Here is a 20991-nt window from a genome sequence, read left to right as displayed (position 1 = left end):
TTCTTTAGATTTCACTGTATTTCGCGGATTTTGCGCCGATTTGTGCAGTGCCTTGTAAATGATAACTTATATTGGACATCACCGTCGTCATTCAAATTGGCGATCTAGCGTATAAGCTTTAATTCAAAACGTTTGGCATCCCTGATTAGTGTGTTTATTTACTTTTTGCAAGAGTCGCATCTCGCATGTGGTGCAGTGATAAAATTATTTAGCGGATCTCTGTTATTCTATAAAAATTCATTATTAAAAGATTATCAAAAGATGAAGCTTCTCACCTACAATTTCTTAACTTCGAAGTGTATTCGTGGAGTTAAGATAGGCTTTCCGCTTAAATTGAATGTAGGTACATTAGTAAGTCTGAGAAACCAGTTTTTAAAGTATTTTACTTTTACAGATAGTTGAGAAAAAAGTCGTATCTTCGGAGTTCAATTCGGAATTTATTGCTCGAATGTTACCTCGTCTGGATTGGAGTGCTATAAAACAGGCTGCTACTCACGTAAGTCGAAAAGATTATAATATGAACATGTTTTTACACCGAACAGATCACATCTGCCTGTTTCGTGAAAGTCTTTAAAATTCTAAAAGTTATCGTAAATTTTGTTCGTGCAAGTGCCAATTGATAGATAAATAATTTTTAATTGGTAAACAATTTATCAATTATTAAAGCTGCTTATTTACATTTAAAAAGTAAGCGGTAGAGTTTAAGCACAGTGTGTGATTTAAGGTACATTGCTTGGTGACAGGACCACCTGCACTAGGACCTACCTAGCGTTGTTTTTTTTAAAAAAAAAACGAGAACACGATGAAACAAATTTAACAGAAGTGACTCCTATTCACTTCGAAACTGGTTGCTAATGCCACTAACGGTTTTGTTGATTATTTCTACAGCTTTCGTAAAAGGGATACAAGCAATACTGACGGTTTTATCAATTTTACTTGAAATATAGGCTAACAATTCCGACATAGGTAATTATATCTACAAAACAGCATACCTCGATTAATCATTTGATTACCAATTCGAAATTGCTGTGACTTGCCTACAATAATCTCCGAGGTCATTTAAAAAATTCACTCGAAAAGCCGGGTTCTCATAATTGAAACTGGTCATGTTGACCCTGTGTACTGCTTGTTTCAACAATTAGCAAAGCAAAACTGTCCAAAAAAAAACCATAAACAACTGAATTGTAGCACCTTTATTCAGCTTTGAGTTTCACAGTATTACATCATAGCATTTCTCTGGTTCTGATAAAATCTCGAACTTTTTTCTTAGTAGAACTTATCATACCCTGCATAGTTAAAGAAAGTGATGGAATCGGCATGTTTCTTCCAATTTCAATGCATTTCTTTAGCACTGTTCACCGTGTGGGAATTTTCCACGCTCAGTAACAATTGGTTTCTTTTACACCAATTGGTAAATCGATTTACCAAAGTCTGCAGTTCCATACAGTCTCCGATTTGCTAAATTGCGAGGTATATTTTTTAAATCAAAGCAAGGAATTGTCGTCCGCCGTGGTCAAGGACCAGTGCTGCATCGTTCACAAATACTAAGGATAGCAAGGGACCAACCTGTGCTTTAGAACCGATATTTTGGATGCAAAACGACACGAAATCAACAAGGTTTGTTTCCACAGCACATTCGCGAAAAAAATCCGTGTTGCACTATACTGATATAGTTTCGACAGACAGCAAATAATATCTTGTTCACGATAGTCTTGATACGCGGACATACGCGAAACGTACATTCATATTCACGTCCCTGGCCCCCCACCAGTCAGCTCCTTCCCAATCAGCTCCCCTTCTGTCTCGTGAATTATGCATCTGTTTGCTCTCTGGAAATCCCTCTCACGAAAGAAAAACACAGCTTTTTTTTCATATATCCCTCCTCGGTTGAACCCCACTTTACCACCCCTCCCCTTCTCACCATATTTTCTCTCGGCAACTTGTGCAACTGCAATCGGTCTAAATGCAAGAGAAACCCAACCCCTTTTATTCATTCGGTCCTCCTCCCTTGTTAGGGATACCCCCTTTTGTGAGCCCCCAATGCTAATTCCCGTATGTCAAGGAAGATGTGTGCCAAGTTTGATAAAGAACCGTTCAGGCGTTTCGAAGCTATGGGCTGTTAGGTTAGAGACCTCTCCCCGTTTTGTCAATTCCTCCCCTGTTCTTCAGCTCTTTCGCGAGCTTGGCGATCAACTGCATCTCTGTTTTAACCGCGAAATTATGTGAGTAGATCCGTTAAAGATTTACCTACAAATTTTCTATGGGTTGCAGGACGTTGGGAGGGTTAGCGGTCTTCAGTACAAAGTTTATCTTTAGATGGTTCATCTCCTCTAGTGATCAGGTCCGGCCAAAGACCACATCCTCCTTCGCGTGATACTTCTTGATGTAGGCAGCAACAGCAACTTTCGACAAGCACTTCGTACTGTTATCTTCCCGTTCACCGTAAGCCCCGAAGGAAACATCAGTAGCTTGCACATTCCCTCCTCGCTGATCATCAGCCATGCGCTCTACACCTTCTGCTGCATTTTAAGGTCGCGCAGCACCGTCGGCCGGCTGGAAGCAGGCTTCCGTTTTTCGCTAGCACCTTTCCCCAGAATCATATTATCCTATTTACGGCGCACTTCCGTTTTACACTCCGTGCTATACGAAGAACACTTTTTGTGTACCAACCGGAAGTACGCCGTCAATACATAACACGATTTTTCTAAATTTCGAAACTTACATTTTACTTAATCTTCAGATTGGCGCCGACCTGCCAGCCACCATGCCAGAAGACATTTCATCCGATTCGGAAACTTTGCAAAAGCTGCACCACATTCTGCTGGAAGTCGACATCGTCGAGGGCACGCTGGAGTGTCCGGAAACTGGACGACTGTTCCCGATCAGTGACGGCATACCGAACATGTTGCTGAATGAGGATGAGGTTTAGTGGAGGTAAGGCAAAAGAAAATAAAAAGATCCGTAGATATTTGTGGTATATGGCAATCTATATTTGAAAATTTTGGTTTTACATCTAGTTGATAATTACTGCAAATATAAATGGGTGTGCTCTTCACTGGAACAGTTGCTTCTTGTTGCTATAAATGGGCTAGAAATGTTGACATTTTCTACAAATTATCGTTTTCCTAATTTTTGAGATGGACGCAATTCGGAGTGGATTTTTTTCTGTCATGACTAGCTCAAGTGTTGTTGTTTCGTGTTTTAGTCTGTGTATAGTTTTGTGGGACGAATAAGGTACAATTTTTTGCTTATACTAATATACGTGACCGCAAATATAGCAAGATAGTATTTCATACTCCAGTACATTACGGATCGAATTAGGCTAGTTTAAATGTATGTTATTTTCACAAAATATTATAAATCATTTCGTGGTAATCGGAAAATAGTTAGACTATCACATACAAGTCATTAATTATTACATCTGCATATAATATTTATCTTATATCATAGTTTAATTAATGGAAACTTTTCGTTCAGTGGATTGTAACATTGCGTTTCAGTGGAACTTGCTAACATTTCTAGCATTTTTGCTGCAAATTTGCACATTTTCTTTCTTATTTTATTTAATTAGATAAAAATAACGTATTTAGCCGCTTTGTCTAATATCAAATGTTTCAAGTTGTAGTAACAAGGCAATGGTTGTCCGGGAATTGAGCAGCTGGTTGGTGGCCTATTACCCTGCACCCTATTTCGGCTTCTAACTAACTCATCTAATAGTGACGAAGCCGTTACTGTATGCTGTTGCATTTTGATGCATCCATTATGGTAATAACGTTTTTATACTTCGCTGTTGTTTGTAACTTCGATTCTCTTTGCTGACAATAGTGGAAATTTAATAATTTATCCTCTTCTTTCTTTTCAGGAATGCTTTTTGCACATTTGCATTTAACAATGACAGTTACGTTTAAAATTAAATTGCATTAATACTGCTTACAATCTCTATTTTTAACATAAATTGTAAATAAAAATACTTTCAGTAATAATTGATTCGATCTAGACATTTTTTTGTATTGACTTTAATGGAATGTTTGCTTTTACGGTGAATAACAACAAAAAATCACAATTTGATGGCAAAACAAAATTGATATAAATAATTGTAAGTTGATTTTACATTTCACAGTATAATGAATCAGCCAAGAGAAACCGAATTTCGTCGTTAGTGCTAAGAATTTCACGAGCTACGTATTGAAGGTTCGAAATTTTAAATCACGGCAATTCATGTTATAGGTTGTAGAGCTATTATCTTCTACACATTCCTACGATATACAATACACAGTAAACTCTGTAAGAGAATTCCGGCCTATGTGGAAATTTATTGTAACATTGTTTTCATCTTCCAGTAGAAAATATAGACTTTGTTTTAAAAAAGATCAAACTTACAAGACATATAGTGATGATTAAGACAAATAGCTTACTCTTTCTAGTATTGTATGTTGTAGTAGTTTGTTAGCACTCAAAGTAATTAAGTTATTTTTTCTGATGGAGAAGTTTATTGCAAATTGTATATTTTTAAGATTCGTTAGAACAATACTCGTCATGTCAGAACAACGTCAACGAGACAGGAGTGAAATTGTCGAGCAGAATCTTAGGACAGATAGTGAAAAACTATACATCTACGTTAATACTATAGTACGGAATGGTTATTTGGCCATTACACCCCCTAAGAGTAGCAACTGGAGTGCACTTGTCGGGGCTCGGAACGGCTTCTGAATCGCCCCTAGTTGCACTTGACATCCTTCATTGCACAGTTAAGCTGAGCAAAGATGCTGCCCTTTGCCAGCCCGGCAGGGCCCTTGCAGAGTTCCGAATTCGGCCCGATTGCCTTGTAGTTCCGCTCGATGCGAATTGATCGATCCGGACCGAGAGCAAGCTTCTGACTTCCTTTGGCCAAATCTGGATTGGCCCCATTCCAGGTCACATAGTCCGCTCTGTGAATTGATCCGGTTTGAATGATTCTGTTAAGATGAGAAAAGCAATACTCACAGTAGCAGATCATCGTTGGGACCCTTGAACAGTTTTGCATTCGGACCGTTGGTAGCAGTCCTTTGCCCATTGTAACTATTCGTTGATGAATTCATCGATTTACCGGTGCCGTTTGGACCATCCAATTCGTCCTCGGAGGAGGAGCTTCTAAAAATAGAATACCTAACATTACACCGAATGGGGATGGATAAACACCAAGCCAACAGGTAATGCAGGGATAGCCGAACGAGAGGAAAAAAATAGAAAAATCGAATCGAGAACGGAGACGTGGTGAGACGACGGATAACGAAAGGTAAGCATTATTTGATCAATTTTGTTGCTATTTTATACCGAAAGAAATAATAATTCACTTGATAACTGGGAGTTTTTGTTGCTGAAAATGTAGAGTTACACAAAGGTTGCACGAACTATAACAGGCACGTGCGTTGATTATTAGCACGAAAATGTAGCTGAATAAAGCTATGATAATTCAACTTCTTATCTATTTTTGCTTATCGGATACGTTTCGTTTATCGATGAGTGAGTAGCGATGTGAGGCAATTTTTCAATGAAAATTAAGACCAATTGAAGAAACAAAAATGCTCGTGGATTTTGAGCAGCTTTCTGAACCGTGCGTGGAAGTTTATGGAAAAATCACAGTTTTTTCAAAAAAATTGCAGACAAAAAAAAACTTTTATTCTAAATTCATTGCACTAGCATTGTAACTTCATTATAATCTCATTGTATGGCTCTGACGAACCGAAAGTAAAGAACCAACTTTGTTTGCTAACTGATAAGAATTAGGAACTGAGTCAACCTTGGCAAAAGACGGACTACTCACTGTTTGTTACTCACTCACTAACTGTTTAATCGAAATAAGTGAGCAAATTTAGAACAAAAGCATTGATTATGCAGAATTAAAAAAACGTCCATTATATAGTAATTTCCTTACAATATAATCAACATTCAACATTAGTGCGAGGCATTTGCGGGTGACGGGGTGATTGATAATAGTGCAACAAATTCGATCGTTATTTCACAGAAAACAAAATAGAACAAAATTCAAACCATACTTTGCGTGATCACTCTTGGCTCTAGTGCGGCTCGGCTTGCCTCCGTTGACGATGGCCGTTGCTGCCGCCGGTGCCGGTGCAGCGCTAGCATTACTGTCGTTGTTGTTTAAATCGGTGCCGTGCTGTTGCTGTCGTGAAGGCGATTGCTCTAGTGGAGGTGGTGATTTTGGTGAATCATTAATGATTGCAGTGGAATTGGTGGAAGTGGTGATTTCAATGGAAGTATCGTTTTCGTTCTCATTGTCTTCGGCAGTTATTTCGCCATCCCGGGCGGGATCTGGCTGCGAGCTATGCTGCTGATCTACCGGATTGTCGGTCCCGATAAGTTCGGTTCCGGTATGGTCATCGGACCCAACACTACCTTTCTTGGTGCGCATTCGTTGGGTGGAAGATGTGCTGTTGCATCGGCTAAGTTTGAAGACGCGTCGCAGGCGTTGATCAATTTGATGAAGCATTCGTGTGACATGGCGCATGGTGACATAAGTGAGTTTGTTTTTATTTCAACAGCGTTTTTTCGAATGAAAACGATAAAAGAAAAAGAATGGAAAGATAATTTTGAAACATAAATAGCAAACATAAGCATTTTTTGTGTCAAGTTTTATTGTACGATCTTTCAAATTCTTGAAGGTGTTGAAAATGAACAGCGAAATGTGACATGCAGTTATGTTCAATTTTGAGTGCTTTCTAAGCGTTTGAACAGAGGACTTTCTGTTTTCATTTAGCGACAGGAATTCTACGTTAAATATTGCAGATTAACCTACCTTGGCGTTGCACTACTTGTCTGGGCATTTTCCTTATTTTCCTCCGGCTTGTGGGGAGCGTCTATTTTAACGCTCTTCTTTTTCTCCTTGTCCTCTTGAATAACAATATTGAGAATTTGTTTTGCACGGTCTTCCGAATAATCTACACTTTCAAGTGCCATCAAAATTATACGCTCAGCAATGTCTTTGTATTTTGCCTGCAGGCGAGCTTTAACTGTAAAAAATTTAAACTCATTTAGTTGGGAATTAAATGTTTTGAAAAAGCGGGAAATTGCTCTTCAAATTAAATCTAAATTAAACAAAATTTAATATATGTTTATTGATGAATTCACGTGAGAGCTGGCAGGCCATCTGCTGTTGTGACTCGACAGCCATCCTGGAAATGCTTAATGTATACACTAAAGCATCTAGAGGGTGCAAACTTAAGTGGCAGTTCCTCAGCGGAGGGGCGGCTCAAACAGCGTCTATCTCGGAGTGAGCGGCTGACTATAAAATACTGTATCCCGCAAGCTATACCTAAGACCATCAGTGGGATGTGACCCTTGCTTGTATACCGAAATCCTCACATACCACGAACAACGAAAATGGAAATACGAAACGGATCAATCGGTTTAGGATCGGCCAAAGAACAAGGAAACGACTAATGGATAATGATTGGAAACTCGGTACCTGGGTTGTCAGAATTCTTCATGAACCGGCACGAGCTGATTTGATTGCTCGAAAGCTGCATTGACTCGGATTGAAGATCGCTGCTTTTAGAAAGTTTGGTGGCCAAATACCGAGAAGTAGACCTGTTGCAGACACTTCGTTCAATTACCACATCTACTACAGTGGCGGTAGAAGGCAGAATATCGGGAGTCGGGCTCGTTGTGTTGACCGTAGTAAAACCCATCGTGTTATCCGGGAAAGGCCCATAGATGACCGTATATGTGTGTTGAGAACTAACGGCAAGTTCTTCAACTGCAACGTATTTAATCAATATTTGCGCACCGACAAATCATCACGATCTGAGGCTTATAAATTTACCCGCGGCTCGAAGCATAACCATATGTAGCACCAACTTTCCACACTTGAATATTCGGAAACACACCTGGAAGCAACCAAATGGAGACTTTAGATTGATTGACAGTCGATACTTATCGGATGTCATCGATCGATGAACGGTCTCTTCGGGGACCAAATATCGACTCTGACCACTATCCCGCCGTGTAAAAGTTTAGCGCAACGCGGTGACGGATCGCAGAACAGTAGTGAAAAAACAAGGGGAGAAGATATAAGTGGGCTGTGGAGGAACATCCATGGCGCCATTGAAACACCTGCGAGAGAGGCGGTAGGCACCACGAGTGGAAGACAGCAATAATAGCTAGTTTGATGCCAAATGCCGGAGAGTGACAGATGAAAAGAACCACGCGAGGAGTCGCATGGTCACTGCGGCTACACATCAAAAGAGAGAATAGTGTTGAGAGACTAAAGCTGCGGAAAAAGAACTCATCGTCTAACAAACGTGAGTCGAGGAGCACGTGCTCGCGGGTGCAGAGGAGCGAATCGCCAGTTTCGTCACACGGAGTTTCCTCGAAACATGCGAGGTGGAAGAATTTTGCCATGCTTGTTTGTCTAATGCTGACAACCTGCTTATTAACAAAAGGGCGCCAGCAACCAGGTGGAAAGATCACTTCTAGATAGTGTTAAAAGGAAAGGTAAACACGGAGGCCAGCAGGAACAGAATAAGAATTTTGAGCGATGGTCAAGCTGTGGAATCACCAACACAGGAGGAATTTAGGAAGGCAATTAGTGGGCTGTTAAACGGTAAGGCTCCTGGGAAGGACTGTATTCTTGCTGAACTCTTAAAAGCGAGGAGCGACCGACTAAACGAAACAATTCACTGGATTATTCTCCGAATTTGAGTTGGAAAACAAACGCTGGAGGAGTGATTGGTTGACCCTCTTTTTAAAACAGGATATCGACACGTATAAAAATTATAGAGGAATTACATTGGTGCTAGATAGATTCAGTAGGATTGTTGCACTAGCCTCCTAACTGTCCTGTACTCTAATAGCCGGCTGTGAAGTCTGTCGATAAAAAAGTTTTAGAAAACACGTTTAAGCTCAAGGCTTCGCTTATTTTTACATTGCTCTATTCTGCCATAAGGAGCGCTTCTCTGTCCTATTTTGTAGACTGAGACCGTTAACGGAATGCTTCGTCGGCGAGTATCAACTGGTTTTCCTAAGGGTCGCTCCACGATGGATGAATTCTATACTAGTTCCGGGAGTAGAATTTGCAGATTCATCGTCTGTTTGTAGATTTTAAGGCGGCGTACGATTCAGTCCAATGAAATGGGTTGTGGCAGATAATGCTGAAACATGGTTTTCCGACGAAACTAGTTAAGCTGGAAGGATCGAGACTAGGTGGCATTGGATGACTGAAGCCAGGGAATGCACTCTCTAGCCTCTAGTCTTATTTGACATTGCATTAGTACAGTCCAAATCGTGTTGGCGTCGAGGTGGAGCTCTGTGGGAACCGATATGAAGTAGTGGAGGAATTCATATACCTTGGTACGCTCGAGACATGTGACAACGATGTAAGCCGCCAAGTAAAACGGGGAATCGCGCTTTCTTCGGCTTACGTAGTCGGCTGAGGCCCTTTTGGTATGCAAAATCGCACAAAACTGGCGGTATTTTACAGTTTTTAAACGTTTTCAGAGAAAATAAATGGTTATGAGAAATGACTATAAAACGTGGACAATCAGTGTCACTATAACGAGCAGAAATTTGCAGGACACGATTGATAGAACTAGCTTTTACTTGTTTCGAGCTTACTTACTTTTTTTCTTCTCCTCAGGTGTCTTCGGCTTCGGTGTCGGCGTTTGCGACTCCGACCGCCTGGACTCGGTCTGCGATGATCGGCCATCTTTTTCGGAATCCTTCCGGGATGAACCTCTCTTGATGGTTTGCTGTTCACGCTTTTCGTAGCCAAGTTTTATAAGTTGCTGCGATGCCGTTTGGACATTGTTGTCAGCGTTGGCCAGGATGTCTAATATCAAGGTTTCCTCGGCTTTGGGGAAAAAACTTTTCAGATATCTGAAAAATGTTGGGGTAAATTTTAGTTTCTGCTTGTGTTATTAGTTTAATGAAACACTTATAATAAAACTTAATATTTTGAAGACCATGCAAATAAACTGCTGATAATCGAAGAAGAAACACAGAACTCAACAAAAACAAAAACACGATAAAAGCTACTTTAAGAATACTGTGGCATAACGAAACCAAAAAAGTTTAGATATATTTTTCCGTGGAAGAATTTTGGAAGAGGGAACAACCTCAGTTTCATCTTGGGTGACGAGTGCGGTTTCGGCGAGTTGTACCGGATGTCGATTCCGTTGTTGCGAGGCGATCCGTGCTGCTGGTAGCCGTAGTAACTTCCGCTAGCGCAACTGGCCGGCCGCGGGATGGGACTTCCGGTGCGCGATGTCGAAACTTCACTGCGACCGCCCAACACCGGAGTCATCTGGAAGGCCGATACCACGCCCATGGCCGTATTGTGGAAGTGACGTTGCGGCAGAGGGGGCGTTGAGTATGGTCCCGGTGTCGTTAGCGGATGTTTCTCCACCTGTAACGCGCTGATTACGACCGCTTCCCGATTGTAGTATCTTAGATCGGTGCGCATGAATCAGGTATTTGTTAGTCGATTGCCGAATTTCGCGATACAATTTTTCGATTACGAAAGGCAGCGTGCGGTAGAAAAATACACTCGTGTGTTAGAAATCAATATCTAGATGTGTAGGTGTGTCTGTTCGTGATGTACTGGTTGTAAACTAAATAAATGTACTAGTTGGGAGTTCAGTGATCTAACATTAACGAAAACATCAAACCGATACGAAGTAATCAATAATGATGATTATGATGCCTGAGAAAATCATTGTTTTCCTTCAAAACGGCGGGTTTAGTGCTACGATCGTATGAACTATTATAACTTCAACCATGCGGTGACTGGCTTGTTAGACTTCGTGGAATCGTGGACAACTGGGAGATAGGAAAGGTTGTATGCTTATAACGTCTCGGTTAGAAAACATTTTAAATTAGAACTTCTCGTTCGATAGTCGAATCAATAGGCACAGTGAACACAACATGTGTGTCGTAAAATAGGTTTGCTCAATCAGCATTGTTTGAGTCTAAATAAGTTACACGCATATACAGAGATTGAATTTAGACAGTTCTCATAAGGTTCAGTGGCTACGCAATACCGGCGAATCATATAGGCTTAGGTGGTCCTTTGGGTCCGAATCCGGTAGTAATCAACTCGAATTAAAAACCCGTTCAGTTAAGCTTGGCAAAATACAGTATAGTATTAGAGTAGAATTGAAGGAAAAAAGTCTGTTTCACCCATACTTGGCTAGAATTAAGTGTTTACAACAGTCTTCCGTTTAAAACGGATACAAGCTGCAAATTAAAGTAAAAGCTTTTAACATTAGAGAAAACAGTAATTAAAAATCCTTTTATGGTGTAAGTGAAAGCAGGAAGAGCATATAAAAAGTACAAACAAGATACTGGTCGCAGGAAGCGAAACAGGAAGCGTCTAGTTTGAAGAAACACATATACCTAAATAGTGACACATGTCGAGTTAGTTTCAAAAAATCAATATTTAACTACCTTGCCTTTCCATTCAATCTTTGCAAAATTTTACTGCCATACTGAGTGTAAAACATAATCTGCAAAAATGTGAACATACGTGATTGTAACAAAAGCTAGTGTGACGAGAACGTGTTGCTGCTAGCATGAAGTGAAGCGTGGTGTTGTTATACAATATTCGTAGAAAGACGTCAGTAAACTAGTGCCAGGCATACTTACTTCTTCAGTAGCATCCGGATGTGGGTCTCCGGGACGGTGGGGAACATTAAATTGATTTTGGCAACAGTGGCATCGGTGTCCGCGGCACTCGCATTACTGGAGAAAGAAGTTTCTTGCATAGCATGGCGCCCGAGACCCATTCTTGGGGTGTGGGGACTAGATCGTGCCATTTGTGCCAGTTCCTGCGTGAAATGCGATTAAAAACCTCTTTTAGTATGGCACATCTTCACAAAACGTTGATTGGTTTGCAAAGCTAGCGCGAATTGGCTACTTACCAGCTGCTGCTGTTGTAGCTTGGTAGCAAAATTAGGACTAGCTGTTAAACTGGGAACACCGGAGGGTGGGTTCTGGAATGCTTGCTGAGCTGGGTAGAACGAGTTACTTGATGGGTAAACATGATAGGGAGAACCATGCACTGGCTTTGATTACAGAATACATTTTTACGTCGATGAGTATGGGTTTGATTGGATTTTTTTTTTAAATTGTGGTGCGACATTACGATGGTAGTATATAGCATAGAAAGAGAAAGAAGACATATACATAGAGATTCTCAACATTGAATAAACATATGTACAATGCAGCACTTGGCAGGATTCCTTTATGCACTGGTAAACTGGTCTCATTTCAAAAAGTATTACCTGCTGCACTGAGATGTTGTCGTTCGAAATGTGTAAAGGAGCTCCTGTCTGAAGTTGTCGAATCCTAGCCCGAGGATCTTCCCATGTTGTTGTTTTGGTGAAAAGATTCACATAATAGCTGTATTAAAAATTCAAAAACTCATTAATAGCCTGTGGTTATGCAATCTTCTCACTCCAGGATATGCTGAGACATGTAAATATTCATTTTACGCAGCCGCCATGTTGGTTTTCCCCTAATCGCTCATATTTTTAGACTAATAATCTGACTTCCAGCATATCCTACCACAATCAATTACTACAGGATGATTCCTAATCTATGGTACTAATAAATTAACTTATTTTCAACTTACTACCGCCCTGTCCGAGGGTCATATCTGCAGTCCCACCCAGGAGGTAAATTTGCCTGCTCTAGTTGCTCCGACATCTTTCACCGAACTGTGCAGTGTGTATACGTTTTGGCGTTTTACTGGTTTTACTGCTTATGTTTTCAGTTCCCAAAGTGAAGCGTCGCCTCATAGAATGCCACATACTTTTTGACATTTCCTTGCGCAGCATAGTTCGTACCGGTGACGTCATCGCTATAAATATATCAAAGCTGTTTGCTAGACGATAGACGAATGACATTTGTGAAAAAATACGAACCAGAGGCAGCTATCGACGGTACAAGTGAGTACATTTTTGGTCTAAAATGTACTCCAAACATCACTGAACTTAACCGAAACAACATAAAAAGCCGATATACGTGTGAAATAATCAATCGAAAGTGAAAATTTATGTGAGTCTGTTAGATTTTGTTTCTAAATTAAAATATTTATTTCGTCAAAAAAAAAAAAAAACTGGGAGTTGTCACGAAGGTTATAAGTGTAACAGAATGGAAGATATTTTTCACTGGTGCCGTGAGGGGAATTCTATACAGGTTCGCCTGTGGTTGGACGATACTGAACATGATATGAATCAAGGGTAAGTTAACTTAAATCCCGAAAAAAAAACTAGAAAGCTGTCGAAAGTAGGCAACGGTCCCAATGAACGAATTTCCATAAATGGAAGTAATTAAAAATAGTTTAATTATTGACATGTTCTATCGTTGATGGTTCAAACTCGGATAGTTCGATTTAAAGTCAGTATTATTTTGCGTAGGCTCAGTATTTCCTGTCAGCCCAATTTTTCACTTAATGGTACTGTGTGGGCAATGTTGACGTCATTGATTTGATTTGTTTACATACGAACCTGCGTTGCATCAATGCGTGTTTACTAAAGAAACTGACTAAAGAAAAGACACTGGAGCTCAGTCACTCGCGGCCTCCTGTCATCATTAAACCTGGTTTGCTCAACGATGATTGTTGTGCGTGACTCTGTTCAAAGTTGCTAGGAAAAGTTCGAACAATATTTTTTCGAGTTCAACATTTAGGCGATTTTATGAAATGTACGATACAAATTTGATTGCCTGGTGTTTTCGTTAGGCAGCACGGACCGATTTCGTGGTGATACAATGATATTTGTTGCCGTTTGCTTGCAATCATTAATTTCTGCCGCGTTCATCGACTGATACTCCGCAAGTTTTCGAGCAAAAGATTCAGAAGGTTTCATCGAGATTCATGCGCACTTGGTTACGACGAAACGAAAATGAGTTACTTGTCAGTTCTTTAGTCAGTTTCTTTAGTGTTTACTATAGCGGTCGCCGTTTTTATGAATGAAAGCGAGTAATCAAAAACGAGCAATGCGTTGTTTCTTTTTCGGCGGCTGCGCTAGAAAAGGTAATTATTCTGTGTTGACGATTTTATTCGTTTTAGTGACGATCACGGTTTCAGTCCGCTACATTGGTGTGCCAAGGAAGGTCACACGAAGCTCGTGGAAATGCTGTTGCATCGCGGTGCCCGCGTGAATGCTACCAACATGGGTGACGATATTCCGCTTCATTTGGCGGCGGCTCACGGGCACTTGGAGATCGTACAAATGGTGAGTGCTATTTGGTTTAAACTTATGTATTTTATTTGAAAATGGCTTAAAATTGTCAAAAGGAAAGCATTAAGTTGTGTGACGTATTTTGAACTATGGGTTTTACTTATTGCACAAATGAGTTGAAGTCACTAGTGAGCTAGTGATTATGCTTCTAGTTATACAATAACCATCGAGTTCTATTCAAAAAATATAAAAATCTGTGCGTACGGGCACGATTGCTGGGTTGATAATGCTGGACATTTTATATTGTGTTACGGAAATTATGTGTTATGTTTTCCAAATGTATGTGTTCCGGAAATTTATAATGTTTGTAAGATGAGACGATGTATCATTGAATGGAACGCTGCTTGTTTTAGAACGCCGTAATGATTAGAGCCTGATGTAATATAGCGATATAGTGGATGTTGGTTTCCGGAAAATAATTTATGAGCACAAGAAACATAGAAAATGTTACCACACTATAGCATCATAAAAACAGCATTGAAAGGATCAGTATGCCATTCTACCCTGAAGCCATCAACCCGATAAAGAAATGACATGGATATCACGTTATTACGAAACTACGAAACTATGGATTGGAAACTCGGGACGTTAAACTGCCAATCTTTCAATTTTCAAGTGAGTACTCGAGTGCTCTTCGGTGTACTGAAGAGCTGCAAGTTGGCGTCCTAGCGCTGCAGGAGGTATGTTGTAAGAGCGCAATAGTACGTACGTTCTGAGATGGACATACCATTACCATCTACCAGAGCTGCGGCAACACACGAGCTGGGTACAGCTGTCATAGTAATGGGTGAGATGTGGAAACGGTTGATTGGGTGTTAGCCAATCAGTTCTCGAATGTACAGGTTGAGAATCAAGGGTCGGTTCTTTAACATCAGCATTATTAACGTGCACAATCCTCTCTTCAAAAGTACCGATGACGACAAGAATGAATTCCACGCTCAGTTGAAGAGTGAATACGACTGCTGCCCAAAACATGATATCAAGATCGTCATCGGGGATTTCAATACTCAAGTCTGCCAGGTGGAGGAACACAAACCGGTGATTTTAGGGTTCAGCGCACACCAATGAAATGGACCTACGTAGTGCCCTCTTTCGGTACAGACTCCTACACAAGTATACTTGTGTAGACCTGGAGGTCACCAAATCACACAGATTCACAGATCGACTGTCGGCACTTCTCAGATATTATCGGCGTCAGATCCTATCGAAGCGCTAACGTTGACTCGGACCACTACAGAGTGATGGTTAAAATGCGCCCAAAACTCTCCGTTATGAACAACATTCGGTACCGACGCCAGCCTCGGTTAGATCTTGCGCGGCTGAAGCAGCCAGACGTCGTAGCAAACTATGCGCACCCACTTGAAGCAGCGCTGCTGGAAGAAGAGGGACGTGGAAGAATACAAATGGAAGAAGTTGCAGCGAACTAAATCTTCCGGGAGAAAAAGCGCTTCCTGCAAGAGCAGGAATATGCAGAGCTGGAGCGGCTGCACTGTTCTCAGGAAACGCGCAAGTTCTACCAGGAACTGAACGGATCCCGTAAAGACTTTGTGCCGCGAGCCGAAATGTGCCGGGATAAGAATGGCAGTATTCTGACGGACCATCGTGAGGTGACGGATAGGTGAAAGCAGCACTTCGATAAACAACTGAATAGCGTCCTGGCAGAGAAACATGGCGGCGGGGAAAGCGATTTCGATGGTGTAACAAACGGGGAAAAGGTGCCAGCTCTAACGATAGGCGAAGTGAAGGAGGCCATCATGCAATTAAAGAACTGGGCTAAAGAAATCAGTTGAAAAAGATGGCATCGGAATGGAGCTTATTAAAATGGGATCAGAAAAGTTGACCGTTTGTATGCTCTGGGGATATATCCGTTTGTTAGGATTTGGAATACGGAACAGCTACCGGAGGACTGGAAAGATAAGGTTATCTGCCCGATCTACAAAAAGGACGACAAGTTGGACTGTGAGAACTCTCGAGCGGTCATCGTTCTCAATGCTGCCTACATAGTGCTGTTCCAAATCATTCTCCGCCGACTATTACCAATTACGAATAGATTTATGGGAACTTATCAAGCCGGTTTCATCGAAGGTTGGTCTAGAATGGATTAAATATTTACACTGCAACAGATCCTCCAAAAGGGCCGTGAATACAGAGTTTCCATGCACCACTTGTTCGTTGACTTCAAAACCGCATATCATACCATCGACCGAAAAAAGTTATGGAAAACCATGGGTGAGAACCGCTTCCCCAGGAAGCTCATCAAACTGATTCAATCTACGATGGATGGTACACAGTGCTGTTTTCGGATTTCGGGTGTATTGTCACACAGACGGCTTCGTCAAGGTGATGGTCTCTCATGCCTGCTGTTCAACATAGTGCTACAACTACAAGGTGTTATGACTCGAGCGGATATCAACACACGAGGAACGATCTTGAACAAATCTAGTCAATTTCGACTGCTTCGCCGATGACATCTGTGGCGATGGCTGAACAGTACAGCAGACTAAACCGCGAAACAGAAAAGATTGGGCTAAAAGTGAATACATCTAAAACTAAATACATGCTGGACAGCGGAACCGAGACTGACCGACGCCGCTTGGGCAGTAGTATAATGATCGACGGCGATGAGTTTGAGGTAGTCGACGAATTGGTCTACCTTGGCTCACTGGTAACGGCGGACAATGAAATCAGCCGTGAGATTCGGAGGCATATTATCACCAGAAGTCGTGCTTACTATGAAATTCACAAGCAATTGCGATCGAGCAGACTAAGCCCCCGTACAAAGTGTACCCTGTACAAGACGCTTATTAGACTAGTTATTCTCTACGGGCATGAAACATGGACATTGCTCGAGGAGGACCTGCGAGTGCTCGGAGTTTTCGAAAAACGAGTGATAAGAGCGATCCAGTATCCAGGAGGTGGCTCAAGCTGGACGGATACGATGGGCAGGGCATGTTGCAAGAATGCCGGATAACTACGCTGCAAAGATGGTGTTTACCTCAAATCCGGTAGGAACAAGATGACCAGGAGCGCAGCGAGCATGATGGTAAGACCAGGTGGAGCGAGAAATTTTACTACCCTCGTGGCCGTGAGGCCGTGGATTTGTTTATAGTATATGTCTCTAAACACAAAATAAATTTGGGAAAGGCTCCGTATTTGTCAAAGTGACGCTTTTTAATGAAAGGAGGGGAATGTCTCATATAAAATACTTTCTTGGTCGGGGAAACAAAATTGAAGACTAATACAGCCGCTGGAAAGGACCAAACAGAACTCTACCAAAATAGTAAGGAACTGCAAGCAACAACGCTTCACTGGATAATTTTCAGTATTTGGGAGAAGGAGAAACTACCGCATGAGTGAATGGAAGGTGTGGTTTGTCCCTTCTACGTGATCTACAGATCTTACTACGCTGTGTATCTCCAATAGTAAGGGAATTAATTAGCAGAACAATACCAACGGGCCATATCGGTGCCCGTGCTACTATGGATTAAATTTTCATGGGGAAGCACAATGTCCCCATGCATCACATTTTCATGGATTTCAGGGCAGCACGTGCTACAGTCGAACGCAAATAGCAGGATTTAACGCGGCTGCTCAAATCTATCCTGCTTACTAGCAGAGTTGTTATAAACCAGTTCAGCTGACTGTTATAAGACTAATTGATAATTTGAAGTATTGTAAGTGTACTGCTTATGCTAGAGCGAATGCTCGTTTCGTGGGCACACTTGTATCCTTTTAAATCAAGCCGAGATTTGCAACAGGCGCATAAATTATTCGTTTATGGTGTGATTTGGCATTTGGGCTGCAAAACGAGTAGATCATTTTTAACAATAGTAGCCAACTACTAAGCTTCGCAGTTCGCAGATAACTTCAATGTTATCACTAGAATGTACCCAAAACTAAAACTCTGAAAACCCATTCAATAATTATTCTTCTTTTCCAGTTAATTCGTCATCGTTCGGATGTAAACGCTGCCAACGAACACGGCAACACGCCGCTCCATTATGCTGCCTTCTGGGGTTATCAGCCGATCGCCGAAGAGCTGGTTAGCAATGGTGCTTTGGTTTCCCTGGCCAATAAGGATGGCGACACGCCATTGGATAAAGCCAAAGCGCAACTGGCTACGCGGTTGGTATTTCACAGTTTTACGAAACTGTCAAATTGTGACCATATTTTTTCCACACTGGTTCTATAGCTTGCACAACTTGGCCGTGGAAAGCGGGCAGGAGTTGAAGAAAATCAGCTTCAAGGATCAGAGCTGGTTAGGCATGAAGACACGTTCACGAGATGCCACACTGTCTCGATACAAGGGTATCAACATCAAAGATCTGATGCTGCATACGAAGCTGGCCATTACACCGGGTGGGGAAACCTGGCGTGGTAGATGGCAAAACAATGACATCGTGGCCAAGATATTAGCGATTCGCGACTGCAATTCGCGAGTTAGTCGCGACTTTAACGAAGAATTTCCGAAACTAAGAATCTTCTCCCATCCGAATATTTTGCCAGTGATTGGTGCTTGCAATGCTCCGCCACGACTGATTGTGATTAGTCAGTATATGCCTAGGGGTTCGTTATATGATCTACTGCATGGAGCTGCCGGCATTGTTGTTGATACAGCACAGGCTGTCCGATTTGCATTGGATATGGCTCGTGGAATGGCGTATTTGCACTCTCTCGAAAGGATTATACCTGAATATCATCTGAATAGTTTTCATGTTATGGTGAGCCAACTTTACCTATAATTTTTTATGAAATTGTTTTAATTTTTCCGATAATTTTCAGATCGACGATGATTTGACGGCCCGCGTTAACATGGCGGATGCGAAGTTTTCCTTCCAGGAGCGTGGCCGAGCCTATCAGCCAGCCTGGATGAGTCCGGAAATGCTGCAGAAGAAACGTAGCGATCGCAACTGGGAAGCTTGCGATATGTGGAGCTTCGCTATTTGCATCTGGGAGCTGGCAACGAGGGAGGTTCCTTTCGCTGATCTTTCACCAATGGAAGCGGGAATGCGCATTGCTACGGAAGGACTGCGGGTCACCATTCCGCCGGGAACTTCCCCACACTTGTGCAAATTGATAAAAATCTGTATGAACGAAGATCCGGGTAAGCGTCCCAAGTTCGACATGATTATACCGATACTTGAAAAGATGAAACGTTAAGTGGGGAGCAGTACGCTCGGCTTCATATGGAGAAATGTGCCTTTTATGTCTTCTCTTATTTATATTGATTGAAAGTCCTAGCGAGGGCTGACTATTACTCTGCCAAAACGTAACCGTGTGCTGAACTAATTACCAATCCAGGAACTCCAGGTTTTTTTCTTCCTAGTGTACAAATGACAATAAGTAACCTACAATTCTCAGTTTTGTTTAGCGTTTGTGTGTTGTGCTGTTCTTGACAGTTGGCTAGAAATAGGAGGATGTACTGTCTGAGCAACTAGGAATTGTTGTAGAACAACACAACTCCCAAACAATTTTTATGTTTTCGTTGATGTTCACAACTAAGTAACATATGAAACACACAGTGTCTTACGAAAAACTAGTATTAATACGGATTTTTAGGGACAGATTTGTCCACAAGAAAACACAATTAACTGGAATTAATTATAACAAGTGCATGTTCGTAGAACTAAAAAATAGTAGATATGTAGGATGAGATTTATTTTTAATAAATAAATATTGACAACAAATCTGTGTATTTGTTCAATATTATGCAATCATATGTGGAGTTTTCCATGCGTATTTTAAGCGTTTTGCGTCGTTTGACTTGAACGTTTCTAGTTAATTAATAAAGTCACTAGCGATGACCGGCTGTATCACTCAATTTGTTTAGAAACCAAAAGTAGCAATGCATATTCACAAAAAAGGTCTTCTTTGGTTGGTAAACGGCTGGATAATGCGTAACATCAGTACCTCGCATACCTGCTGGTATAAAATAGTGGTCCTTGGCTTCTAATCCAAGAACTCCTATCCCTACCTCTTCGTGGCACCAGCCGCAATACGAGCAACTTTAGCAGAGATCGGGTGACCAACGCCGGTGGAAATTAAAATAGTATATAGACAGAGAAAGAGGCACTCATGCGAACGCTGAATATAGCAACGAGGAATGGCCTATCAGCCTTAAGCATCTGTTCCCATCTCAGAGACGGCTCTTGAAGGCTGGACGATTTCCTCAACCAAGTGTGCGGTTGTACTCCAGGCTTAGAGCGGCTCACAATAGCGTCTGATACTATGCCTACAAAGGCAGCCCCATCACGAGACTCGGTAGCGTGGCCTTACTGCCCATGGATGCATAGTCTTTACTATAAACTTTTTCAATCGAATAATCTGTCAATTTAGTAGAGTTTATTAATCAAAACAGGACTGATGAGGTTTTATGATTCATTCCTCATTTATTGTGTTTAAAAAATGTGAACGCCAGTTTATGCGTATAAACAGACTGTTTTTTGAACGATTATGCCCATAACTTGGCGTAAAGCTACAAAAACAAATGGGTTACTATGCTGATTGATTATGCGGGGAATTACGTCAACCATTAGCATTACGTGAAACCAATAGCAGAGTAGCTCAATTTTACTAAATTTCTCGAATATTTTCGAACAAACATATGTTGTTTGAGTATTGGGCATGTGAACAACATAGTTAAGAGTGCGTAAGACCGATAAAGTACATTTTGGTCATTTTGGTTTTTACGTCAACTATGCATCCATGGGCAGCTTAGTAAGGCAACCTACCTAAACCCACCTTACTACGA

General features: G+C 41.4%; 3 protein-coding genes across 6 annotated transcripts; 2 read left to right on the top strand and 1 right to left on the bottom strand.

Moving 5' to 3' along the window:
- The first annotated feature begins 211 nt into the window (after positions 1-211).
- LOC128733381 (multifunctional methyltransferase subunit TRM112-like protein) lies at positions 212-4000 on the top strand. Of its 3 annotated transcripts, XR_008411930.1 has the most exons (5): positions 212-339; positions 395-496; positions 2741-2934; positions 3620-3765; positions 3863-4000. XR_008411930.1 is itself a non-coding variant. In XM_053826934.1 (4 exons), exons 1-3 carry the CDS (start codon positions 262-264, stop codon positions 2927-2929), a joined length of 369 nt encoding a protein of 122 aa, XP_053682909.1. In that variant the 5' UTR covers positions 212-261; the 3' UTR covers positions 2930-2934; positions 3863-3993. The 3 variants fall into 3 exon arrangements, 2 of the variants coding, with proteins under 2 accessions (XP_053682909.1, XP_053682910.1); XM_053826934.1 differs by lacking the exon at positions 3620-3765 and having other exon boundaries at positions 3863-3993; XM_053826935.1 differs by lacking the exon at positions 3863-4000 and having other exon boundaries at positions 3620-3769.
- Positions 2980-12702, bottom strand: LOC128733380 (uncharacterized). 2 transcript variants are annotated; one of them, XM_053826932.1, is made up of 10 exons: positions 12629-12702; positions 12279-12396; positions 11916-12059; positions 11641-11822; positions 10113-10442; positions 9617-9873; positions 6797-7010; positions 6036-6443; positions 4984-5130; positions 2980-4928 (listed from the first exon to the last, which is right to left on the bottom strand). In XM_053826932.1, exons 1-10 carry the CDS (start codon positions 12700-12702, stop codon positions 4718-4720), a joined length of 2085 nt encoding a protein of 694 aa, XP_053682907.1. In that variant the 3' UTR covers positions 2980-4717. The 2 variants fall into 2 exon arrangements, with proteins under 2 accessions (XP_053682907.1, XP_053682908.1); XM_053826933.1 differs by lacking the exon at positions 10113-10442 and having other exon boundaries at positions 4984-5145.
- Positions 12703-12914: 212 nt separating this feature from the next.
- Positions 12915-19915, top strand: LOC128734444 (integrin-linked protein kinase). Its single transcript, XM_053828648.1, has 5 exons — positions 12915-13238; positions 14069-14234; positions 18181-18365; positions 18433-18961; positions 19023-19915. The coding sequence occupies exons 1-5, from the start codon at positions 13150-13152 to the stop codon at positions 19398-19400; spliced, it is 1347 nt and encodes a 448-aa protein (XP_053684623.1). The 5' UTR covers positions 12915-13149; the 3' UTR covers positions 19401-19915.
- Positions 19916-20991: the final 1076 nt, after the last annotated feature.

This window comes from Sabethes cyaneus, chromosome 2, assembly GCF_943734655.1.
Source record: "Sabethes cyaneus chromosome 2, idSabCyanKW18_F2, whole genome shotgun sequence".
NCBI lineage: Eukaryota > Metazoa > Arthropoda > Insecta > Diptera > Culicidae > Sabethes > Sabethes cyaneus.
This window is presented reverse-complemented; position numbering and strand designations above follow the sequence as displayed.